The 26,902-nt window shown below is 43.5% G+C and overlaps 2 protein-coding genes across 5 annotated transcripts in view; both read left to right on the top strand.

The window, feature by feature from the left end:
* The window catches only part of MAMDC2 (MAM domain containing 2), a 74,228-nt gene extending 61,781 nt beyond the window's left edge, over positions 1-12,447 (top strand). Inside the window, exons 12-14 of one of the 3 annotated variants that reach the window (XM_054986896.1) lie at positions 4,903-5,162; positions 11,522-11,606; positions 11,701-12,447. In XM_054986896.1, coding sequence (XP_054842871.1) covers positions 4,903-5,162; positions 11,522-11,606; positions 11,701-11,765 — 410 coding nt within the window. In that variant the 3' untranslated portion in view covers positions 11,766-12,447. Of the gene's footprint in view, positions 1-2,420; positions 2,553-4,902; positions 5,163-11,521; positions 11,607-11,700 lie in introns of those variants that run through there. The other 2 variants (XM_054986897.1, XM_054986898.1) reach the window with 2 other exon arrangements.
* A 5,259-nt stretch (positions 12,448-17,706) lies between these two features.
* The window catches only part of SMC5 (structural maintenance of chromosomes 5), a 75,410-nt gene continuing 66,214 nt past the window's right edge, over positions 17,707-26,902 (top strand). For both annotated transcript variants that reach the window (XM_054987025.1, XM_054987024.1), the window contains exons 1-2: positions 17,707-17,916; positions 20,190-20,331. In XM_054987025.1, the coding sequence (XP_054843000.1) occupies positions 17,723-17,916; positions 20,190-20,331 (336 nt within the window). In that variant the 5' untranslated portion in view covers positions 17,707-17,722. The remainder of the gene's footprint in view (positions 17,917-20,189; positions 20,332-26,902) is intronic.

Here is a 26,902-nt window from a genome sequence, read left to right as displayed (position 1 = left end):
GGGGGGAATCCCGCGAGGGGTTGAAATGAGCAAAGCTCCAAGACAACAAAGCTTATGAAATTAACTCACATGGAATGAACCTCAAGCTCTTGAACCAATATCAATAAAGTCTACAACTTTCAAAGCTCCAAAAATTTTTAAAGTAAGCAAAATAAACTTACAATAGGCAACGCCTTACTTTTCAATGCTGCAAAAATTTTTTAAATAAGCATAAACTTACAATAGGCAACGCCTTACAGCATATTCTTCATAGGGGAATACATTCAGGAGGTTCTCAGACAACTACAAGATTCCGCCAGCTATTTAAAGATTCCATCAGATCCGACGGGCCATATCCAAAGCCTTATTAAGTTAGTATTGGATGAGGCGAGGGAGATGGGGGAAATTGAAGATAATCTTTATCACGCCTTACAGGAGAAATCTCCTAGGGTTCCATTATTTTATATATTGCCGAAGGTGCATAAACAAGCTTTCCCCCCTCCAGGCAGACCGATTGTGGCAGGCTGTGGTTCTGTTTTAGAACCTTTAGCTATACTTTTAGATTCGGTTCTTCAACCAGCTGTGACTAGGATAGACTATTGCGGGATACGAAGGATTTTATTAGCCAGGTGGAGGACCTTCCATTGGAACAGGACGTTTGGTTCTTAACAATGGATGTGAACTCCCTCTATATGATTATTTCCTATGAGGCCGCCAGGCAAGTTGTTGAGGAATCACTTAGGCAGAGTATGGGGGTTGGTTCTCCCTTACCGATACCGCTTTTGCTGCAACTGTTAGATCTGATGCTAGAGAAAAACTATTTCAAATTCCAGGATCAATTTTATTTTCAACAACGGGGCGTGGCCATGGGGTGCTCGGCTGCGCCGAGCATCGCCAATCTCTTCATGGCACGCTGGGAAATGACTTACATTATGAATGAGGTTAACCCCTTTAGAAGTAATATTTACTTTTTTCGGCGATACATTGATAATCTTTACTTTTTGTTTTCTGGCGCGCACCAGATAGAACTATTTTGAAACTGGCTCAATGACCGGGACCAGAATGTGCGCTTTTCCTGGCGTTATGCCAAAGACCAAATTGATTTTCTGGATGTCAGCACATATAGACATTCTTCAGGTACGGTCAAGTTAAGGACGTTCAAAAAGGTCACTGACCGTAATTCATACTTGGATTTTCATTCTTTTCACCCCAGACATCTAAAGGAGAATATCCCATATGGACAGCTATTGCGCCTCTTGCGCAATTCATCCACAACTAAGGATTTTTTGACAGACGGGAGGTCTTTGTGTATAGATTTTTTAAATAGGAACTACCCTCTAGGACTTATCGATACAGCCTTCTCTCGTGCCAGGATGGTAGACAGGAGAACATTGTTCCAAGTTAAGACCAGAAGGAATGAGGATAGGATTAGGTGGGCATTGGACTATACCCCCATCGCTAATTTGATTAAGAAAGTTGTGAACCGGCATTGGACCATTATACAGGATATTAAAGGCTGTGAACAGCGACCACTATGTGGGCTTAGGAGGACGACTAGCCTCCGTCATAGCTTGGTCCATGCCCGCCTTGACACGCCAACAGAGAGGGCACACCTACCCCTGGGTAATTACAAATGTGGGAGGTGCGCTATGTGTAGTCTGATGTAGGAAGGCAGAGAGTTTAGGATCAGGGATGATAAATTAACCATTCATCACTTTGCCTCCTGCTACACTACAGGGGTGATTTACCTAATAGAATGTCCATGTAAGTCCATTTACGTGGGCTGTACTTCCAGACCGTTGAAAACCCGGATTTTAGAACACCTCTCTCGTATTCGCAATAAGGTGGCAGAAGCGCCTTTGGTGCAACATTACATGGAGAATGAGCATGAGAGTGTGTTTCGGGTCTTGATACTAGAAGTGATGCCGAGGGGAAGTTTTAACCAGACTGCGCTTTTGCGTAAAGAAGCCTATTGGATTTTGAGATTAAAATCTGTAAAGCCACAGGGCTTAAATAGTGAATTGGCTTTAAATTGTTTCTTATAGTTTCAGATTCTCCGGTGGGGGCATTGCCCTTTTAAGATTGCACTTTTGTGTGGAGAGAAGCTCATTGGACTTTGAGCCTAAAATTTGTAAAGCCACAGGGCTTAAATAGTGAATTGGCTCCTATAGTTCTAGATTCTTCGTTGGGGGCATTGCCCTTTTAAGAAGTATTGCCCATTTAAGAAATGTTGGTAGCTGATTTTGCTTTAAAGATGAGCGTCCCAATCAACCCACGGCGCGCTAAGGAATTCACTGCCGCCGGTTGCTATTAGCACGTGGAAAATATGCAGGCTACGAATACTGTTTGAGTGAACAGGTTAGTGTTATAAAATTTGTATGGGTACCCACTATGGAGCAGTCTATTCAGTTTGTTTTTGTCAAGGTGTATCTATTTTGTAGATGCAAGAACTACACAGTCGCGAACGTGGAGGACAAGACAACACAACGCACACGCTCCTGACGAGGCGAGGGACGAAATCTGTGCTTCAGCCGGCCCCAGATTGGGCGTGTCTAGATGTTCAACGACGCTAGGGTGGCCTAGCCCCCCTCCTCTCTCCAACGCATTATTATTGTCACTCAATGGACTGTCACGTAGTTTATATGGATTACAATTGTATATAGTTAGCCTGTATTACATACTGCATAATAGGGTTGCCTGTTTGTTATAACGGTGCTAAACCACTTAGCCTGTATGCTGTGAGGCGTCGCCTATTGGTACTTGTGTTTGTATTCCCCTATGAAGAATATGCTGTAAGGCGTTGCCTATTGTAAGTTTATGAACCATTTAGCCTGTATGCTGTGAGTCGTCGCCTATTGGTACTTGTGTTTGTATTCCCCTTTGAAGAATATGCTGTAAGGCGTTGCCTATTGTAAGTTTATGCTTATTTAAAAAATTTTTGGAGCATTGAAAAGTAAGGTGTTGCCTATTGTAAGTTTATTTTGCTTACTCTAAAATTTTTTAGAGCTTTGAAAGTTGTAGACTTTATTGATATTGGTTCAAGAGCTTGAGGTTCATTCCATGTGAGTTAATTTCATAAGCTTTGTTGTCTTGGAGCTTTGCTCGTTTCAACCCCTCGCGGGATTCCCCCCCCTTTATTGTATTGGCTTTTGGCGAGGGTAGCCCTTTCTTTTCTGTTCTCCATGGCCCGGCAGCACACGAAGTGCTGCGCAAGTCTGCCGGCCTCCATAGGAGCAAACGGGCAATTTACCCCCCCATCGATTTCGGGGGGGTTCTTCCCATCGTGCTCCGGACCCTGACACCCTCACTGGGAGTCTTGGGGGCTAACCTTTGCAGGTCAGCTGCCCGGTCAGGCTGCTCGGGCGCTTCCTCCCGGACTTGCGGAGAGGAGCGTCCGACATGGCCGAGAAAACGAAACTGAATCCAAGTTTTTTATGGTGTTGATAACTTCTTGTGGGGTCCTTCTCCTTTTTGCAAAGCAACTGAAGGTAGTGGGTCCTGTCTTCAATTATGTTTGGCTCTTTTGGTTTAGGAATCACCTCTCTCTCGAGCTTATTATTACACTGGTGATAATGAAGCCTTTTATTTGTTCACAAAACATATTGCATTCTGGTTGCAAATACCATGACTACATTAGTAAAAGGCTTTATTATCACTGTAATAAAAAGCTCAAGAGAGAAATACTCCCCAAACTACCTAAATCTCTGAACTTGACCCAGATTTTAGGATACATTTTGAGATCAACTTCACATTGTTTTATAATAATGTCTTCAAAGTAGTCACTCTAAGCCTTGTATCAGTTTCTGTCTTGATGTACATCTGACTGAAGTCAGAGATTCAAATTACGTATCATGTGATTCAGCTTGTCTTTAATGATGAATCTTTAAAAGGAAAAAAACCCAACCTTTGAAGCAGTTCCTACTTATTTGAAAAGGAAGATTTCCGCAAGATTAGAATAACTAACAGAGCAACCCTAAGCAGAGCTATTCCAGTCTAAGTCCATTGAAATCAATGGGCTTAGACTGGAGTAACTCTGCTTAGGATTGCACTGTAATACTTAATATGCTAACTTAACTATATGATCTTATTCAAATTATTAGATGGTTGATTCACATGAAGATTAAGTGGGAGAAATATTACAACAGAACTATTTGTAGCAGGACATCAACTAGGAGAGGAAGACAGGTCTGTTGTTCACAAAAGAGTAGTGTCTGTCTAGGGATAGGAAGGAACAAAGGAACACAATTTTCTGAAACAGGTCATGGGTGAGGGGCTATATAGTGTAATGAAATAGCTAGATAATAAATGTTTCATTAACAGATTAAGATAAGAAGTCTATTTCCTTGGAACAATTATTTTATATACATATATTGTATATAAAATAAAATATACAATGTCTAGCAGACAAAATAATCCATCAAATGTAATCTAATCAGATTAGGATATCAAATAATCTTGTCTTTAATATTTTAGAAAGTTTCTTGCCTATTATATTTTAAAAATTTGATGTATAACAAGGAAAGATGGTTGAACAACTAAGCATGTTTGCATAAATTATTCTTTTTCACAATTTACAATTTAGAGGGAAGAATAATTTAGTTATCTTTGGCTTAGAGTACGAATATCTCTGATCAGAAAATACATGGGAATAATTTGAACAAAGGAATACAGTTGAATAATTTGTATGTAATACTTTATGGTTTAAGAGATTTCCCCCAAAATGTGTATTGCATAGACGTTTTATCATATTTGTGTTTAACACGTTACATAACTACTAAAAGCAGTAGTTAGTAGTTTGTACAATAGTATGTAAGTATTAATAATGATGAACATAATCACAGGATCTTTTAACTGAACTTTAAAATTAATTGGCAGGACAAGCACAAAGCATATACTTCTAATTGCAAACATTCTTTTTCAAAGGGCACTACATGTACATTGAGGCATCTAACATGGTCTACGGACAGAAAGCACAGTTTATATCGAGAGTTCTACGAGGCACCTCTAGGCATCAGTGTCTTATATTTTTTTATCACATGCATGGAGCTGGGACTGGAATATTAAATGTTTACCTGAAGAAGCATGGTGAAAAGGATGAGACCCTCCTGTGGAGAAGGCGAGGTGAACAAAGCATCACATGGCTAAGAGGCCTCATAGAATATACATGTGACAAATATCATCAGGTAAGCCAACACTGCAGAGATGAATCACATCACAAGAAGCATACAGTATCTACTATTGCAGAATAAAAACCACTTAACTCACTTTAAACTCAAGTGCATTTATATGTGCTATAGGGTTGAATATGAGGCTGAAGCAAGGTGATTAAAAGAAATAAAAGATTCTGCTTTGTTAAAGTCAGGGGTCTTATCTCTCTTTCATTCTAGTATAAATAACATAACAATCCTGTTATTTATATCCAAAATGCAGAGGTGTGTGATGTGCCTTTCAATGGATAAGAACCATTATTGTGCAGTAGGCTTTTCACAGTTGCCCGCCGGTGGCAGGCAATTTCCTGGGGGTTTGCTCCATTGCCCCCTGCTCACTGATGCCAGAGATTGGTGAGAGGTGACAAACCCCCTGGCGATTGCTCACTACTGGCAGGCAATCCAGGAAAGTGGTCATTGGGAACACTTCCAGCAGGGTGCAACCCCATCACTTCCTGAAGTGAAGTCATTGCACGGCCACAGGTGTGCTCCTGTGCTTTGCTGGGGCCAATCTGGGCCCCAAACAGGCCAGAATTAGCTCCATGCAAAATGCAGGAGCACACCTGTGGCTGGTGTGATGATGTCACTTCTTGGAAGTGACATCATCAAGCCTCTACAAGAGCACATGCACGCTTTGTGCACATGCATGCAAGGAGACTAAATCAGGTAATTTCCAGGTCTCCCCCCCACCCTTCCCACCAGGAAGGGATAGGGCGCTGGGAATCCTATTGTGCGCTTGTTTCATAATTGTGAACTGTTTTTTCTTTGGAAATTTAGGTAACAATAGCTGAACAGACATCAGGTGATAGTAACAAACTCTTAAACTGGAAGGATGCAAATCTGCTTTGTGTGTATATTTTTAAGTACATCCTGCTGCAATCAAATTTTTACAGTGGAGCTATTAGCAGCCTGAATCTACAAGAAGAAGATAGCTCTCAGGAAGCAGAGCAACCCCCCCCCCCAAAAAAAAAACCCAATCCCCACTCTGACAGCACATATTTCTACTTCACTTGATAGCCTATCGGTAAACACAAGTATTCCACAGATGACAAAAGATAATGAGGCGAGAGCATGGCTGAAGGGGAAAAAAAACCCTGCTGGGTCCAGATAGACTGAACTCTAAATCAGCCTCTGTTGTCACTGATCACATAAACATGCCTAAGTAGATTTCTCAAGCAACAAAGGACTACTGAGAGAATGCTGCAGTTCATAAGTACAGTGTTAACAGTGTAGTGCCCTTGCATTGCCAGATGTGACTACAAGTCACAGCTGGCCATGCCCACCATATCAAGCCACCTTGCTTTTTTGCTGCCGACCCCATCCAGCAAGCAGATCAGGCAGAGCCTGATGGATTTCTCAGATCAAACTGGCGTTGCTCTGAATTTCTGTCTCTGTGCCAGTGTTACTCGTTCATTGGTCTGGAAGCCACATAGTTCTTCTGAACACCATTCCCCAACATGCCATTTACTCCATGCGTCAGGAAAGTGGGCAGGGGTCATATCTGGTGCGTGTGGGGGTGGTTATAGTTCTCAGCACAGAGAAAGGTTATCCCTAGCCCTTGCAAAACTAGAATTCAATTTGAAGGATACTTTTAACATAAGGACGCATTTATCTTCTAACATCTGGCTTGTAAAGAGTTCTGCAGAACTTGAAAGCTTGCACACTGTTGTGTCGTAAGTCTGACTTGTAAGCCCTTCCCCTCACTCCAGAAACAGGTCCAGCAGTGGAAGGGAGAAAGCACTCTACATGCTCAGAAGTGCTCTGGTCATTTTAAAGGTTTTAGTTATATATTTGTATGTGCTGTTTTTGGTGGGATGGCAGACAAGCCATACAGTAATCATGTGGCTCTTCTGACTGATGGTAACTGCAAATTTAACACTCTGTGATCCTTGAAGTAAGTACCACTGCTCAATGCTGAGTTCCACATTCTGCATTTATACAACATACCAAGACTCAAAGCTTTCTCTCATTGGGGATAGCACTGAACACTAAGATACTACACATCCATTGCTGCACTGCTAGTTAGACCTATGGTTAAGAGATGAAGTAATTGCTTTTAGAGCAGAGGTGTTTTCTGCTGCCTCAACTCATGTGCCATGGCTGATATGATTTATTTTCTGGCTAGCAGCAGCAGCATTACCACAGCCTTGCAAACATGTGAATTGCAAACATATTCAGACTGGTGTGGGGAATTAGCTTACTTGTTTGTGCAGGGAGTGGGAACAGGGATCTCTGCCTATTGAGGTGGCTGTGAGTAGCTGTGAAAAGCATGATTCTGTGGGGAAAGGACAGCAGAAACAGGTCTCAAAGGTTAAAGAGAGAGCTGAAGTTTATTGAGGGATTGGGTACAATGTTAGGAAGGAACTTATCTTACTAGCAAGCATTAAAACAAAACACGAGTGATAGCACATTTCCTAACAACACCCAGAAAACATCAACCAGAGCTATTCCAAGTCCAATTGGAGCAGAAGTTACCTGAAAGTTTAATGTGTAAATGTGGGGGGAAATGGGGAATAGGACAGAAGAGAAATGAGTGTCCAGTCATTCTAACTAGCAGAGAGAAGCAGCAAGCCAGGTCTCTGTGTGGTGCAGTGTGAATTGGGTAATAAGGAGCAGTAGATTAAAGATGAGGAGCAAAGATATTCCTTTCCTATTCTACATAGAAATCAGGAGAAGGAGGAAGGATCCAGTGTACTGGAAGTCTGTTGCAGTCCTTGAGAAGCCCAGAGGAGACTAAGTGATTTCAGCAAGAGTAGACCAACTGTGGAGTTGGGGTAGTATGACGTTTCCTCATCCTTAAACAGCAGAAATGGCACCAGAGGCATTTTTAAAATTAAAAAATAACTAACTCGTTTATTTCTTTTATATTGGAAAGGTCAGGTGAAGTCAGGGGTTGAAAACTTCTGAGGCAATTCAACATATATGAGGTAAAATCAGTACATGCACAGACTTTAGTTCTTATATTCCTCACAGATACTTAAACACTTATGTTTTGAGGCTTTTGTTCCCTTGGTTTTCCTCAAACAGTCTAGTATACTTTCTTTTATATTCACTCTCTTTTGTAGTTAGGAATGCTGGTACCCACTTTCTAGTACTCCAAACCCTTTCTTTCCAAACACGAATGCATTCCTTCAGTTGTTAACTGAATTTGAAGGTCTCTACAGGCAGTTTCCAACCACACCCAACCAGGGATCTCTTCACTCTCCAGAGCTACCTCCCTGTTTGACTGGGTAGGGAAAATCTCCTCTCCTTAGAAGATCTATCCCTTTACTTTGTCCCAGTTGGGAGTCTGCACCTACTTCCCAAACTTCCGTGCCAACTTTTTCCCAGTTCTCCTGCAGGTGTTAAAACTGCTGTCCATTAAGACTCTATCTCCCAACTCACACTGAATCTCTCTCTTAGCTAGGACTGAAAAAAGATCCTCTTCTTTCCAGCTCATGCTACCCAATCAGATTCCTTGGAGAACCCCGTCACTCAGTGTCTGTGAGGGATTAATCCTTAACAGTTCTGCAGCAGTGTGTGTACAGCAGTGTGTACAGCACTTCCAGGCTTTTTAAAATGTTCAGTTCATCACAGGGAGCTCATAAGATCCAGAAACCAACTACAAAAGTTTGAGGCTGAGAGGTGACTTTTATGAACCTCTAGTTGCATTGAGAGGAGAACAATGTCTCTGATGTGACAGGATTGGGTCCAGGCTAGAAACTTTGAATCTAATTGGAAGTTTTGAATTTTAGGGGACTGGAAGGTAGATATATTCAAATATGAACATGACTAGTTAACTTGGCAGGAGGCCAACTCAGGCCAGTTGGACAAAGGCTGGGTAGCAGCTTTGTCTTCCAAACTGGTGAGGCTCGATTTCATTAGTACTGCTTCACAGTTTCTCCTGCAAAAAGGCTTTTTCTTCCAAAATTGTCAGCAAGATTATTACTGTTGCTGGCTTTATAGCTAAAAGGTCCATCTTGAAATATAAAACATGGCATTTGCTCCCCATGTTCTGTGCTTGACTCTCAGAGACTGAAGCGTGCTCACCGTGTTCCACATGTGTATGTTATATGCCATCAAGTCGCTTCCGACCTATGGTGACCCTATGAATGAAAGACCTCCAGAGCATCCTTTCATTAACAGACTTGCTCAGATATTGCAAACTGGAGGGCCTGGCTTCTTTAATTGAGTCAAGCCATCTTGTTTTAGGTTTTCCTGTTTTTCTACTGCCTGCCACTTTTCCTAGCATTATTGACTTTTCCAGATAATTTTGTCTTCCCATGATGTGACTAAAGTACAATAGCCTCAGTTTTGTCATTTTTGCTTCTAGGGAGAATTCAGGCATGATTCGATCTACAACCCAGTTATTTGTCTTTTTGGCTGTCCATGGTATCCCCAAAACTCTCCACCAGCACAACATTTCAAACAAATTAATTTTCTCCCTGTCAGCTTTCTTACCTGTCCAACTTTCACATTCATACATAGTAATGTTCCACATTCAGTACATATATTCAGGCCAGGAGTGGAGAGTGTAGGTAAAAATGGGGGAGGGGCTGGCAACAGCAGTAGCAGGACAGCAGTATGGTCCAGTTTTAATCCTTTTTACAGTGAAATCCTATTCACCATCCCAAATCCTTTGAAATACGTAAGTGGGCTTAGAAGGGTGCAACTCTGTTTAAGATTGCATAGACACCAATATATATTTATTCTTGGGGTAAGCCACACATGGTAGGTATAGGTGGGGAATGGATGCAGATGGAACATAATCTTTAACAGCTTGATGATGTTATCTTCTACAGTGACTTTTTATTAGGTTCCGCCATCTCTAACTGGGAGAGCCATGATATAAACATAATTATTTTACAATCTGAAATTTAAACAGCTAATGTTTTTCCAGATCAAAAAGTCCTCAAAGTTATTAGAATCATCCAGTAGTTGAAGGGCTGTAAAAAAAAAAAGGTTATCCTGTTTTAGTTTTAAATCCAGAATGCATGGGTGGTGGATCTCTCTTGGAATTCTATAACCAAGGGGCCAGCACTAAAAATTCTTTACTGTGCAAATCAAACTGATCAGACTAGGTACAAAAATATAATAAGCCTAAAGAGAATATTTTTAATGTTCTTTGTGTAATAATCATATTTTGCAAAAAAAAAAGTTCACTAAACGAAAAGATCCTATTGAAAAAACCTATTTCAGGAGAGACAGCAGAGGTGGTCTGTGTTGCGTGTGCAGGTGTGTGCACACATATATGTAGGGCAACTGCAAGGACTTTTGAGGGGACGACACTTCTTTTCCCTGTTTCCCCTTCTCCACATTTATTCCTTCTTTCTCTCCTCCTGACAGCCCCCACGTCCTCTCCCCCTCTTCCTTCTCTCCTTCCCATTCACCAATCAGCCTCTCTTTTATCTGCCCCCACCCCCAGTCTTCAGGTTTATTTATTACTTATTTACTTTTTATACCCTACATTTCTCCTCAGAGTCTCAAAGCAGCTTACATCATTCTCTTCTCCATTTTATCCTCATAATCCTGTGAGGATATTATATTGAAAGTGAGTGACTGGCCCAAGGGATCTCAGGAAGCTTCCATGACACAGAGGGGACGTGATCCTGGGTTTCCCATATTCTAGTCTGACACTAACTGCTATGCCACATAGTTCTTAGCTTTCCTTCTTTCCCTCCCTCAGCAGCCTTCCCTCCTGCCCCCCCATGAGCTTCTCCTTAGGTCAAGTCTGGCCAAATTTCAGAAGTTGTGCAATGGCAAGTCATTCAGGTGAGTTGCGTAGCTGCCAGTGTTGGACTCAGCCCAATTGCTAAAGTTAAGAGGATACAGCCCCTGGGCTTAAGCAAGGTTTGTGGCATCAACTTGTGGCATTGCACCTGGGTGAGTTAGGTAAATTGCATGTCAATAAGTTGCTTGCTGGTTGCTGCTAGGCCTGGCCCTGATAAGTCGTCCTTCCTGGGCAGAAGGGAGGAGAGCAGGGATAGACTGGCAGGCCAAAGTAGCCCTGGAAAGGGCCCTCACCTTTACCTTTTACTGACAGAAACAAACACTTGAAGGCTGGTACTGTTGCGATTGCCTAGCAACCCCCACTGAGATTTCAGAGGGCATTTGTTTCTTAATGCTACTAGTGCTGCTTATATTATTTTGTTGTTGTTGTTTTTTTAATTCCCTAATGTATTTTTTTATTTCAGATTTTTTCTGCAAACTGAGTCTCATATTTGTAGAAAGATCTTTCTTGCCTGTTCATGGCTGTAGTTTCTGGGTTTAAAAATCCACAGAAGGAGCCGTGTTGAGAATTAAATCTGTTGATGATCTACTTGCATTTAAAAAATCTTGCGCATTTTTTTTTACAGATTATATTTGAGGCAATTCGCGGTGTGTCAATAAAAAGTGACATTGCTATCGATGACATCACGTTTCAGACAGGACCTTGTAAAGGTAGTTTTCACTTGTTTACAGTTCTCTTATCTATAGTATTTATTAATGTATATTGCAAAGTAATAAGCAGCTGCTTCAACTTATTCCCCCCTAGAAATGGGAGAAACAACAATACAATCTTCTGGATACTCTGCTGATTTTAATGAAATTGAATATTGAGCTCTGCAGAAGTGGATGAAACACCACATGCCTCAGTACAGTAGAAACTGCACAGTTCCTTCCTTCATCAAGTATCAAAGAAATAAATACTGGACTGTTTTGTTTAGCAACCAAAAACATGAGAAGAATTTGGCAAGGACTCAATATTGGACTTTCCAGTAAAGTTACTGACTCAGGGCTCATTTTCTTTTTTGTTGTATTTTATTTTGCATGAGACATTGGTTATGATAAAGAACTATTAATTTTGCACGAGTGTGTAATAATGGACATAGCTGCTTTGGGAGGTAAATATTTTTGGGTACATAATAACAAAGCAAAATGGACACAATTTGTCATTGTGTTAACTAAATCTGCATTCAGTGAATGTCTTGTTTTGGCAATTAATAGATTTAGTTTATAAGAATTATAAGGATTTATAAGAAAATAGCATTGAATACTTGTGATAACTAGAACTGTCAACAGACAGTGGAGTGGTCGGGGGAATATCCTACCCCTTTAATAGAGGCCTACTGTGTAGAAATGAACAGTTGAAACTTTTTATGGCATGGAGGTAAATAATATCTCAGCATGCCGCTATTAAGGGGACAGGACACTTTTTCTTCAGGTTGTTGGCAGGCTGAATGCTATTGTTTCCGTTGTTGATAGACTTCTTTGGCAATAAAGAATATCTTAACACAATAAATACACAATATAAATGAATGTTTTGCTATTCCTTGCCAATGGATTACCATAATGAATCCATTTGTCATCCTTGTGACATCAGATTAACTTCTGTAAATTTTCTGATATAATTACAAAATAACATGCTGACATGCACACATTACAGAAAACTCAGTTTTGCATGCAGTTTTAAATCAGTGGGTGGATACACTTGCACGAAGTGGTCTTTATATCATACTTGGCCACAGATTATTTAAATTATTGCCACACACTTGATTGTCAAACATTTATAGCCATGTATGGGTTGTGTGTGTGTTCCATATGTGTGCATGCTGTATAACATGTGTGATATGCTGTTTATAATCTAATAAAATGTAACTTTAAATAACTTCTCTGGTTCTACTTAAAATCTACCTGGAATATCTTTCACCAGCTGCACTCTCTCCTGGCAAGAAAAATTATTGCAATGAATGCTTCACAGCTGTGTCTGATAGGGTTACCAACCCCATATTGGGGCTGGAGATCTCCCAGAATTACAACTAATCTCTAGACTACAGAGATCAGTTTTCTGGATAAAAAAGGCAGCTTCAGAGTGTGTAACCTGTGGTGTCATGTCACTGCTGATTTCCTTCTCCAAACTCCATGCTTCTCAGACTCCTTCCACAAATCTCCAGGCATTTCTCAAGCCACAATTGACTAGCCTAGGTGAGGTTAACTGGCTTCCAGTTAGTTTTCAAGGGCAACTCAAAGTGCTGGAGCTGACCTTAAAAGCTTTACTCTACCTAGAACAAGGATAAATGAAAGACTTCATGCTCCCATTCAACCCTTTCAAAGATTATTGCTGATGGCCCTGTCTGAGTGCCTCCACTGCAGTATTTCCAGTTTGGCTGTGAGTTTCAGGGATGGGATATTCAATCAGGTTCCCAAGCCCCCCAAAGGCCTTGCTTTTAGGACAGCACTAAGCAGAGATTGACAAGTTTACGGAAACTTCCTTGTATAAAGGCACAATCACTGGTTTGCAAGGCAGATCTTGCTTCAGCTTTCTTCAGACTAACACATATATAGAAGAAAGCTGAGTAGATAAAACGCTAACCCTTCCCATTTAGCCACCAGAGGGGAATCATATGATTCCATTCTGAATTACTCAAATAGATACAGATGATACCCACCATCAGAAATGAAGCCACTGACAAGTAGAGATGGGCACGAACCGAAATATGAACCAAAGTTCCTGACGAACCAGGCCAGTTCGTGGTTTGCGAACCAGCGGTTCATCAGAGCCCATTTCTGACGAACCGCCACGAACTTTAGGCTGGTTTGTTTGGTTCATTTTTTGGTTCATCACTGCAGACAGCCTGGCCTCAATCAATCAGTTTCCTAGGCAACAGGGGATGGACTTCCTGAAGACCTTCTGCTGAGCCAGAAGTGGCCTTCTGTTGACCTGGAAGTGACGATTTGCTGACCTTGATGTGACGTTTTCACGAACCAAATGAACCGGTTCGCAAACTGGGGCAGGTTCGTGAAATGTGACAAACCATGAACCACATGGTTCGTTTTTTTTCTGGCTCATGCCCATCTCTACTGACAAGCAGAGCCACAGCCCTTTATGGAGGGGTGGTTAGACTTTAGAATACCTTCCACAGAGAAGTCCACCTTTTTGAGATGGCTTGTGAAACAATTCAGACAAGCCTTTGAAAGAAAAATAGGAAGACAAATGGCCTTAGTAAGCAGTTCGCTCTTGGTACCCTGCATTTTAATTTAGTATTCTGTTATTTGTGGATTTTTTTGGTATTTTTATTGTTTGGAACAGATTTCTTTAATGCCCTACCTTTCCGACTCAAGCCAGTTTATAAATCCAAATTTAAAACATACAAGGCACAACCCCCCTAATAATTCCCCAAATGCCTTTAGCCTACACTCCATGGAAAGCCTAACAAAATAGCCCTCTAACAGCTTCCAGAAATAGTGCCTCCCCCTCCTCCTCAGGCGGCCTTTTCCATAGGATGTGGACTATGATAGAAAATACATATGCTCTGGTAAATGCCAAGTGATCTACCTTAAGAAGGGATCAGCTTGTAGGGTGGCAGACTGAAGAATGTAGCTTGCACTTTGGGACATATGCAGAAATATGGTCTTTTAGATATGTGGGTCCTAAGCAGGGGTCATTTCGTAGAAAAAGAGCTGGAGGAACTCATTAGCATAGCTCATTAGCAATGCCATGCCCCTTGACATCCCTGACATCACCTATCCTGGCTGTTTTGGACCCAATCCTGGCCATTCAGGGCTGAAATTGGGTCCAAAATGGCAGAAGGGGGCTGAAAATGGCTGAAAAGGGGCCGCTGCTGAGCAGGAGAGTGATCCACCACCCATCAGAGGCCCGATCTGGGCCGTTTCAGCCCCAATCCAGGCCAAAATGGGCCCAAAATGGCTGAGAGTCAGGTGGGCGGGGCCACCTGACATGTGGCCTCTTTGGAGAACTGCCAGAACTGCATTCCTGCGCGTTCCCCCTCGAAATGAGCCCTGGTCCTAAGTAGGAATTTAGACAACCTGGAGAAAAAGGAAGTCATTTCCCCTTTATAGAGGTTAGATGGGATATTATTTACCATGTGATGCCATGAAAAGCTTCAACTGCCCATTTATACACATTAAGCCCCCTTTAAATGGGCAGTTTATTATTTTTTTCTTCAGGCTTTTGGCAACCTTAGATAAAACAATCTACCTATATCAGACTAAGCATACGCCAGTGAGCGAGCCATGACTGTACTATATGTGGAGTATGAATTGCTTTAATTTGCTTTCTTTGTAACTGCTCTGAAGAAGGGGAAACCGGAAACGGGACCTCTTGCTAGCTAACCCATTGCGGTTACAATTTGAATGTTTCTACTACAGTTTATGAATTGAATTTTCATTGACCAGTGATTCTGGCGACATATACGTGTAATTCTGTAAGAAGTGTATTGGTTCGTGGATGAATTTCTGTATAGGCTTTTTTGCCTGATTACAATTGTATCGGCTCTGTGGACATTGGGCATTGGTTTGAATGTTTCCCCCCCCCTTTCGAGGTGAGGGTGTGATATACATTACACCATGGTTGTTTAAGCAGGTTTTGCTTCATTGCCCACTTAAGAGTTCATTTTGTGCACTAAGTAAAATTTTGTATTTTTGCATAGAACTGTGTCAAGTATTTTCAGTAAGATAATAGTTAGTAGGTGACAGTTATATTGTTTGTTTTGGTGCATTCATCCGTTACTCTCTCTACCTGGATGTTCTTTTGAGGTAAAGAGAAATTAGCAAGAAATCAGATGCAAATGTGTAGTAAAGTTTCTGTTTCCATCCTTCATATAAACATTAAATTCAAAAAATGGCCTGTGGGATCTTGAACTCAGAAAGGAAAATGGAGCATGGAAGGCAACATTTGATGAAGTATTTCTATAGAACTTTTCTGTATACAAAAAGTGCTTTCCCATTCTTATGCATGCTTCCTCAAGTGTTACCTCACTAGGAAGGCTAGGACTTTCCTATTCTTTCTGTTTATTTGAAAGCAGACATTTTAAAATAAAGCTCCAACTACCTCAGAATATATTAATGTAAATCTCTCTCTTCTGTAGTACTAGAACATTATACTGACATCTAGTGGAGACATAAGCAACACCCCTGCCCCAGTTTAATAAAACATTATTGTGATAATTCTTTATATCCTTGGTTTTAAAAAGTTATAGGATTAGAAATTGGGGAAATGGCATTGAAATGTGTATCATCTCACTTTTCACCACTTCTCTCAATCCTCCCAACTTTTGCTTCATTTGTTTACTGAAAAAGGTAAGTGTACAGGTGTTCTTTAAAGAAGCTGATATCCCAATAAGCCACTTTTACTCAGGATTGTTCAAGATTTATTGTTACAGTGTAGAAAACATTGGGAGGATTGAGAGAAGTGGTGAAAATGAGCAGAAATGAATAAATGTGAGCATAGATATAAGGAATCTGCTGCAAAATATACAATCCATTTTCCCCACTGATTCAGATAGGACTGAAGTTTTCCATTTCCATTTCTTTTCATTTCCATCCCTTTTCCATTTCTGTTTTTATCTGGTTGTCATCTGTTGCTGTCCCGACTTCAGGCACAGCATTTACATCCATTTATGAACTGTATGTGAATTGCTGTGGCCATTTCAAACAGCACTGCTTTTTCTGGTGCCTGAAGTGGCTACTCCCATCCTCCCTTGGGCTATCAGGGGAGTTTGCAATTTTTTTAAAAAATCACAAAAATGTTGCTATAGCACTATAATAATAACTACACTTTGTTAGGGAATTTCCCCTTGCGGAGCCAATGGTGAGAGGAACCTTCCCTCCAAGGTTTGTATCTCAGAGCGCAAGGAAACTTTCCAGGAGATGCAATTGGCAAAGGGGGACAAGATTTACTAGTAGGGCGGCCACCCTGATGCAAACCAGTCAGGCTAGAATGCATACCATGACCATAAGTCTCATCTTATTTGAAGTACAATATGTTAATGAGCAACATCAATATCTCAGTGTCATAGGTTTGAGGTCACTCAGAGCTCTCAATTTTACAATACTGTATCTGTAGGTTATATATATATAATACATATTAGTATTGGTCAGGCTACAGAACAGAAAGAGGCTATCTGCTATTATAAATGTTATCACACTAAACAGAAGGGAGGTTTGGTCAACGTTTCCATGGCAAGGAAACGACACTCCCTAGAATGCCATATTCAAGTAAACCAAACCCCACGCATTTATGACGACGCGCTGCGCGCCCGGAGCTGTACTCCGCAACCTTAAGCAAGGCACGTAGGAGACACCGGCGACGTTGACTAGCAAGGAAGCAGTGAAACATCCTTCCGGCTTATTTCCCTGACTAACATTTTCTTAGCATGTAGCAGAAACCTGAAAGCGAAGGTCTGTATCAACCGAGAAATCCACCACTGTAGCATGAAATCCCTCACCAGCTATTGGCTGTTCCTTAGATACAAAAAATCCTGCCATAGACACAAGGGCCCGCCTATTTTAATCTTCCATCCAGTGAAAACGGAGGTTTCTCTTCCCCGCCACCTTGTAACCAATAGAACTCGACTTTCGTTTAATTATCCCGCCCAGCTGCTTGTCTTCCACTTCCATCCAACTGAAATACCGACTACCCCCGAAAGGGTTCGAGAGCCAATGAAATATACTCTGAGCTTAACGTCACGCTGCGGCAGCGAAGGGGAAGCGGGGGCGCGTCGCCGGCTCAGAACGCCTTCTGGAGGGCTGAGGGGAAGGCCTCGGGCGGCTTTAGGATGGCAACGGCGGGCAAACGTAAATCACGGGCCACCGAGGCAGAAGAGAGCGGAGGCGGCAGCAGCACCAGCCGCGACAACCACCGCCGTAAGGGATCCGTCGCCACTACTGCGCCGGAAGCGGGTGTTCGAGGCGAGAGAGACTCGTCGTTCGTGAGAGGTTCCATCGTCAGGATCGCCATGGAGAACTTCCTGTGAGTGCAGGGAAACGCTTGGGCGGCCTCTCGGCTGTGGGCCAATGGTGAGGCGGGGCGCGAGTACACGAGACCGGTGAGCGGGGCTTTCAGGCTGTCTAAGCGGGCCTGCCTCGCAGGGCTGTGCTTGACGGGTTTGGGGTGCCTGCCCGGCGGCGCCTTCAGGCTCCTTGCCACGGTATGCCTAGAGTCAGAGCCAGCAGCACTCGGTGGGCAGCATAGGATCAAAGCCTACTGTCTACACATGGAAGTTGCAATGCTGTGCGTGCATTACTGTTAAGGGTGAACCGTAGATTTCAGCCTCTCCTTGGTTAAAATCAGCCGTTGATTTCAGCAGACAAAAAGTAGCCATCCTTCCTGCTTTGCCCCTGCTGCGATATTCCTCCTGACCTGACACTGCTGTTGTCATCAAGTGAGTGGAGAGGACCTGGGGCCTCCTGTGTTAGGCCCAGGCAAGCAAAAGATTGGGTTGTGAGGCAGATTCCTCTGCATGCTTTGCTGCTGAGTAAATCCCACTGAATACAGTGGAATAGACTTCTTAGGAAAAAAAGAGGGGATCATGGCTGGGGTTGCCAGCAGGTTGGAGGGGGGGAAAGTGCCCCTCTAAAAGAGGCTTGATGGCATGGAGAGAAATATCACCTGGTAAATAGCATCCCATCTAATTTCTATTAAGCAAGCCCTCGAGCAGCGTGCAAGAACCGAGGGAAGAACAATTAAGATGCTGGATTTCTTTTAAAAGGTGTGAAGTAGTTGTCAGTAGTGACTGGACTGGTGAACGTTTGATTATGCGCTCGGTTGACCGCAGCTTTGATCAGAAAGACCCTTGCTTTAAGAAACTTCTCTTCTTGGAGGTCTTTTGACAGCAGATTGGTTTGTTCAATTAATTTTATTACAGTGGTGTGGTGCTAACAAATTCCTGATGTAGGAGGTTGAAATGGAGAAATCCCTTTCTCAGCCCTATATCTGAGCTGCTGATCATGGTAAAAGGTGCACAGTTAATCTTTGATTTACTGATTTTTTTTGGTAAAGTGTGCATTAATTTTATTTTACATATTAAAATTTGTATGCCATTTTTCTTCCCAGTTAGGACCATCAAGGCAGATAGCAGTTAAAACATTATAAAACAGTTAAATCAAAACTTAAAACATACATTTAAAGCTTATAAAACAGTAGTTAAAACATAGACCAGAAAGAGGATCATTAAGAAACAAAAAAGACTTCACCTGCTAATAGACAGCTAGTAGTGATAAAAAAGGATGGATAAATCTCCAGGGGGAGAGAGTTTTATAGTTTTGGTGCCATGGCTGTTGCTTATCCAACAGTAGGCCTGGGTCTACAAAGGCTGCTCAAGCTGTGGACCTGTTTCTTCAATGCAGTCCCATCCAAAACTCCTTACACCTTAAATCCTGGGTCAAACCTTCCACTTAACCAGTAGCACATCCATCTTGAAGGAAATAAGCTTCAGTTTATCAGCCTGCATCTGTTCCAAAACTAATTCCAGACTCTGGATCAGGATTTTACAGAATCCCTGGGATCTAACAAAAGCACAAGACAGAGCTGAGAGTTACCCACATAATGGTGACAGCCCAGCCCAAATCTCCGGTTTACCTCATACATCTTTAGACTGAATAAACTGAAAATTATTCCAAAACCTGGGCAAGTGGGCAGTTTGCCACCATCTGACCCTCTCCCTGCTCATGTAGTCTCAAGTCCATACAGATGTGAGCTATTTTATCTTCAAAGTACTGAGCTATCATAGTGGGGAATGGAGCAGTCCACCTCCTGCATGCCAGATCCCAGTAGGCTTCTGACAGCTTGGAACAGCTGCATTGTTGGGTTAATTAACATCCTTAGGTTTTGTCTTCCTGCAAGTTGTTCTCCCAGACAAAAAGGCTGTGGGACAAAAGCTTTCAGTGCAATCCTAAGCAGAGTTACTCCAGCCTATACATTGAAATCAATGAACTTAGACTGGCGTAACTCTGCCTAGGATTGCACTGTTTACCCTCTTGTTCCCTAGATAAAGGCTGTATTTTAATTAGTGCCTTATATCATAATTCCTACTTCAGTCTTGATTTTGAATGTTGCCTTCAATACAAAATACATTGGCAAACTGCAGAACAGGGAGTCTTGCAAACAACTCTCAAGTGGGCAAAAGGCCTTCTCTGGTCAATCTGGAAAGGATTACCATGCTTAAAAAATAAAATAACTATTGCTAGTCTGAATTGTGATTGTTGTCTATATAAACACTAAACGTTAATGAAATTACCTTTCAGAACTTACGATAATTGTGAGATGTTTCCAGGACCTCATTTAAATATGATAGTCGGAGCTAATGGAACTGGTAAATCAAGCATTGTTTGTGCCATATGCCTGGGACTGACAGGGAAGCCTTCTTTCCTAGGACGAGCAGATAAGGTGAGGATAACTCTTGATCATGTTGGAGTTTACTGACATCTTGTGTAACATCTTTACATAAGAAGGTTATCATATAATAAACAAAAAAGGTCTGATTTTTGTGGAATAATGTTGACATGTTGTTAGCTCCTCTTAGTTTGGTCTTGTTTCCTTTATATGTTTTATGTGCATCCCTTTCTAGATTAGTTTTGTCCAAAATCGTCTTTTGATGGCTACTGTGCACTGTAGCATCCTGGAGAATGATTCTGAAAGTGTTTGCTGATCCTGTGTGAGGAAGAGGGGGCTGCACCAATACAGAGTCAAAAAAGAGAAGAAAAACAATAGTGCAGTGAGAAAAATATTGTCTTGTATTCCACCACCAATATTCCAATGTGTTTCACATACTTTTTCATCAGAGGATATGTAAAATGATCTTCTCTTGGTGGTAACATCTTGTGAGAAGGTTGCTTTATAAATCCCCTGACAAAGTAGCATGTGAAATGTGTAGGGATCTTTATGTGAAATACAATAAAATGTTTTTTCTCACTGCGTCATTTTTCTTTTTTTGCTTTGACAGCTGAATCTGTGCAGGACATTGTATTGGCTAGAACTTTGAAGAATGGCTATCATGATTTTTATTGAGCTGCTGTTCAATTAAGCTGAAGCCTTGACAAATTTTCTTTAGTTCTGTAAGCCAGTCCCAAAATTTAGAAGCCAGACTCATTTTTCAGCCTCTGGGTTTTGTGTTTTAACCATATTTTCTAATTATTGCTACCACAAAACATATCCTTGAACTCTTTATAATTTCTTGTAATGTTATTAAAGCTATGACAAGAGTGCTGTTGTACATAAATAAATAAATAAATAAATAAATATGAGGTGACCCTGGTTGTCACCTCTACAACCTAAAACTCTCTAGTTTCTCCTCGTTTTCTCCTAATTTTATTATTGCTTTAAAAGCACTGTTTAATTGAATATTGGAGTCATTATAGAAAGCAAACGGTAACAAATAAATTTATCCAACATCATGGAATGGTGTAAAGCTAATATGTGTACAAGCAATTACAAGAACTTCATGAACATGGATTTTATTGTCATACAATAATGTTTGTACTTCTACTGTGGATTGCTGAAAATCGCTATAGTAGAATCACTGCTGAAACTACTAGGTGCCACAATGGAATTTGTAGGTGCTCTGGTGCCTAGGTTTTGTTGAGCCCTGCTTTACCAGCAGCAGAAATGCATGGGAATTATCATTAAGCTAAACTATGTGTAGATTAGAACCTCGACTATGAGTTCACACTTTCTTAGAAAAAGAGCCTTCTTATACGTTCAGGGAGGGGGCATGGTCCTTATGAGCGTATGTCACTTCTGAATGCATATGAAGTTGACTTGTTTGAAATTGCCCCATATCACAACCTCCTTGCTCCTGGAAAGGTAACATTACAGAGTAAAGATGCATAGGATTGTACCACTCACTTTCCCTGGATTTTTATATTGGCTTTACGATATGGGAGGTCTTTTTGTATTTTGATTATACAAGGGTTGCTCTGGAAGTACTGCCCTTCCCTTTGACTCGCATTATTAATGATACTCTTCAATTCCCCCTTTTCTCCTTTTATGTCAGTTCAGGTGTTACTTATTATTGCTGTAATTGTTACATTTTATTGATATAATTTACTTTGAAAGTAAAAGCCTAGGACTGCAATGCTAAGCAAAGCGACACCATTTTAAGACCATTAACTGTAATGAGTGTAACTCTGCTAGCAGTGCAATCCTAAGGGGTGCTGAGGTGGAGGCCTCCAGACCTCTTTGTAACTTCAGTGGCACTAGTCTGCCACAGGGAGGTAAATCAAGGACAAACCCAACCAGACACAGATAGCAGAGCAACCTCTCCAGTCTCCATAGAAACACCAGCAGCATCCACCAATCACACAGCAGCTTCTTTTGACAGCTTTGTGAATGCCAGGTGCAGTCAATCCCACAGTGAATGTGGCCGCTGCCTCTCAGTGCCGTTCCCCTCCCCCAAGAGCCCCTGGACAGAGTGAAAAGACCCTGACAAATGCTACGCCCCGTCAGAGGCACTTGACTTGCAAGGCCCCCTCCCTAGCCCACTGGGGACACCCACCCCAGTGGCAGATAGGACACACATTGCTAGCAAGGGTCGGACTGGCAGCAAAAAGAGCCAAGCGCTCACAAACACTCCTCCTCTGAGCCACCCCCTTCCCCCAGAAAAGTGGAAACAGAAAGGCAAAAAGACCAAAGAGACCTAGGCCAGCATTGACACAACCCATGACCCTTGGAACCATCCCCCAGCGTCAGGAGAGGAGGTTCCTAAGACACATGCCAGGAGGGACTAGACATCCCGCTGCAACTTTGATGTCACTGCCAGCCAACAGATCAACATGGCTTGGTGGAAAGGCACTGTTATAGAATGGCTGGAGCTTCTGGTTCAAACCCCACTTAGGCGGAAGGGATGTTGCCAAGTAGGCCCCCTCCCCTGCTTTGAAGCCTGCTATGAACTGTGCTAAAGTTTCCTGCGTTACTGTTTCACTGCTGCACCAAAGACTGCTTTGCACGTGTGTGTTCTGATACACGTGTCAGTTTCCTGCCTGCGTGACAATTACCCTGCTGCTGCAATAGACTGTGTAGTTTACTGACTCCATGTTTGGGTAACTGCACAAAAGGACTCTCTTTCTGGGCAGCCCTGCCCTGCCCTGTATCTGGAATTCCCAGTGTGTGTTTGGACTTTGCTACAAGTGTGCCCCGTGCCTGCATTGCCATCTGCCACGGACCGTGCCTGTTCCCTGCTTTGGACTGTGTTTTGTGTGCTGTTCCCCCTGCCTCCATGGAAGCCTGCCTCATATGGGCCCAAGCCGCTGCTAGCAGCCGGGCGCCTGCCGGGGAAACCTCCAGCGAGCCTGGCTAGGCGCTCCCTGGTCAGTTCCCGCCTGGAGCCTCCCGCGAGCCGGTCGCCGAGCTTGCCCTCGCTACCGGGCAGCCTGCTATCCAGCCCCAGCTATGCCCAGCCGGCATCCATGTTCTCAGGCACCCAGAAGACCCAGAGGAAGAGACTGCTTTGAGAAGCCATTTCGGCGAAGCGGGCACACCACGTCCGCAGCGAGAGCCCCTCGCCCCGCTCTGCATATCTTAGGAGCCGCCCCGGAGAAGAGCTAAGTGCCGACCATCCCAAGCACTTAGAGAATGCATCTCAAAGAAACCTCCGCATTCCAGAGCTGATGACATCAGGACAAGCCCTGTCCGCTGGAACATCCATTCAGCCCACTCGGATTTCCCCCTCCCTCTTTTGTCCCCTCTTCCTGAGGTGTCACTTATCACGATCTGATTACCAAAGTGGCCCATCCAAGCCATTCAGTGACCCATTAGACCCTTTGTTTTAATCTGTGAGAACCACCAAGTACAGCACCAGCCCCAGGGTACGTTTTGGGGTATTTAAGCTGGTCTCCCAGACCACTCGGTGCTCAGGCCATTCCCTATCCAGACTTCCTTGCTGTCCGTCTGTGGTCCCAGTGCTGGCATTGGGCCACCCTCGCTGCCGTGTCTCTGCTTCGCTCCAGGATTGTGAGTATTTCCCTTATCATCGTTGGGAACCCGCTAATGCGAACGTCTCTGTATTTCCTACGCTATATTTCTTAGACCTTGTATGTTCTTTGTATGATTGTGCAAGCTAGGCTTACGCTACACTCAATACACGTGTTTGGACCTTACTCCTTGTCTGCCTCTTTTTCACTAGAGTGTCTGGGATCGGGACCTCCGTAAACATAGGTTATGATCCTCGCTTAATATTAATAGTTACAGACTGCTGCAGCTAATTCCCCATTATAATAAAAGAGCAGTTCTGGTAACAGTTTACTGGTGGAGAATGTGGGCATAACCCAGTTCGTGTGAATGCACGTGAGTCGACACGCGTGTTTTCAGCGAACTGACTTAGAGGAAAATTTTCCAGACCTCAGTGCAAAGAGCGCAATTTAGCTCAGGGAATTAAATGTGTGAGTGTGTGTGGCTCTAGCGAGCATTTCTATCTTGTGGGTTGGCTTTTCCCCTATTTCCTCCTTCAGCCAGCTTTGGACTACTTGCCTTTTGTGGTGCACCGCGAGGCCCTCCAGCCGTTATAACCGGTGTACTGTGGGTGAGGACCTCTGAACTGGTGAAGTTCCTGGCCACCTTCCGGGCCGCCTAAACGCGTCTATGTGGGTGGGATCCCAGAAGTAGGCTCTATAGATTTATATATATATCCTGAAGCAGCACATATAAAATTCTTTTCCGCCCTCCCCCGTCTCTCCTAAGCCCGTCCAAACCCCGTTCCTGCCAGCACTTAGGCTTCAATCCCCGCTCCGGAGGAAACGTGAAGGGATCGTTAGTCCGTTTGGTTGTTCAGTCAGTTTAGCTTTGGGAATCTAAAGCCAGGTTCCTGAAGCCCCGCGGCAGCCGGCCGCACCGTGCTTAAGAGTTTTAAGTTAGACTCTTGGGCGCCTTTCCGCTTGTGAGTTTTAAGTCAGACTCGTGGGCGCACCTCGCTTGGGAGTCAGTGGGACTCTTGGGCACACTTTTGCTTGGGAGTTGTTAGAACTCTTGAGCGCACCTCGCTTGGGAGTACAGTAAGCTTTACTCCTGAGCAATTTTGCTTGGGGACTTGCAGAGGCAGTCTTTGAGCGCTTTCAGTCTTTTGGTCTTGGCTTGGAGACAGTTTAATCGTTTGTCTCTGAGCACGAGGCCTGGGGACACTTTGAGTTTTGGTTCTTGGGCAGAGAGCTTGAGAGCATTTGTAGCTTCTGAGCAGAGGCTTGGAAGCACTTCAGTTCCTGAGTAGAGGCTTGGGAGCATTTCTGGTTGTCTGAGCAGAGGCTTAGGAGACCCCTTAATTGCAGTTCCTGAGCAGAGGCTTGGGGACACCTTTTGGTTTTCTGAGCGCATAGGCTTGGGAGACCCCTGAGCTTTAGCTTCTAGGCAGAGGCTTGGGAGCACTGAGCGTTTTTGGTTCTTGGGCTTAGAGAGCTTGAGAGCACCCTCTGAGCCAGTAAGCTTTCCTGGTCCCGTGGCTTGTAGGCAAGCTTGAAGCGGGAATAGGAATTTTCCCTTCTCCCCCCGGTGGAGAAGAACCGAGTGTAGGACCCTTAAAATACCCTTGTGAACCTAAAAGTAGAACCTTAAAACCCCCTGGTAAAAACCCTTGAGGACCTGAGGGAAGGATAAACCTCCCAAAAGGGACATAGAGAGGAAGAAGTTGTTAAAACCCTTGAGCAGCTTTAATCGCCCCACCCCTGGTGTCGCTGATCTACTCTTTAACCTCCCCCGAGGTCAGCCTTAAACGAAAGTAAAATGTACCGGGCAAACCCCACCGTGCCCCGCCTGGAGAAGTGGCTAGTTAAGAAGGGAGATTGCCCTTGGGAAGCCGGTTCCTTCAAGGGACCCGACCCACTCCAGATAGTTAGAAGCGCCTTCCAGGACTTCTGTGACAAGGAGAAACCTAGGTCTAGCAAAAAGGACAGATATGGAGCCTGGGCACTTTTCACCGCCCTGCAGGACAGTGTGTCCCTAATTAGCAAGTTGCAAACAGCACAGGAGGAGTTAGAGGAGAGGTCAAAACGAGAGCAGGACGCCCTGCATCTAGAAATCCAGAGTCTCAGGGCCAAACTAGTCGAACAGGAAAGAGACCATGAGGAAAAGGCAGTTGAGTGGCGCGCTGAACGCGTCAATTTCATATTAGAGAAGCAAGGACTAACTACCGCCCTCCAGGACGCTCAGCACAAGGCTGAAGCGGCCACCGCTCGTGCCGATATGGCTGAGCACGCATTAACGGAGGGACAAGAAGAGATTACTAAGCTCACCCATGCCGCCCGGTTCATGGCGGACCACAACCAGTCTAAAACCGCAGCCGCGGACCATTCAGCTTGTAAGAGGGAGCTAGAGGCCCTAAAGCGACACTTGGGGATGCAACAGGCCGTAATTTCCGCCGTGCACCCCTCAGCCCTCTTGGCCCTCCCAGAAGATAGTAAGGATAGCTGGACATCTCAATCGCCCCAACCCGAGGAAGCCCCACAACCCCTCCACCCAATAGCTACTAAGGAAATTGTATCCATGGACGAGGATGGCAGGAAAACAGACTGGGTCGTTAAGGAAACCCGCAATTGGAGGCCTGATGAGCTCCAAGCCATAGCAGACCGCATGGGACCCCTAAACCGAGACACAGCCATCCAGTGGTTCACCCATGTGACCACCTCTCAGCCTTCCGCTAGTGGTTCCAATGTAGCCCAACTGGCTCGCCAATGCGCCGCCCCTGAGATAGTTTCAGCCCTCAATGCCTATATTTCTAACCGACGGATAGCCACACGCAGCCAGTATGGAGCAATTAAAGAAATTTGTGCATTCCTGTGGCCCACCAAAAGCTTGAAAGCCCTGTATATTGCAGAGTCTCAAAAAACCGGAGAGGATCCAGAGGCATATTTAGCTAGGAAACAGCTTCTTGCAGAGCTAGCAGATGAAGTAGATTTAGATGCAAGCGATGTACCCGACTTTGACGAGTTAGAATTCAGGAGAGCAGTCTTAGATGGACTCAACAGTACCACCCGCC

This window comes from Eublepharis macularius, chromosome 8, assembly GCF_028583425.1.
Source record: "Eublepharis macularius isolate TG4126 chromosome 8, MPM_Emac_v1.0, whole genome shotgun sequence".
Taxonomy (NCBI): Eukaryota; Metazoa; Chordata; class Lepidosauria; order Squamata; family Eublepharidae; genus Eublepharis; species Eublepharis macularius.
Note: the sequence above shows the minus strand (reverse complement) of the source record. Positions and strands in the feature narration are given on the sequence as shown.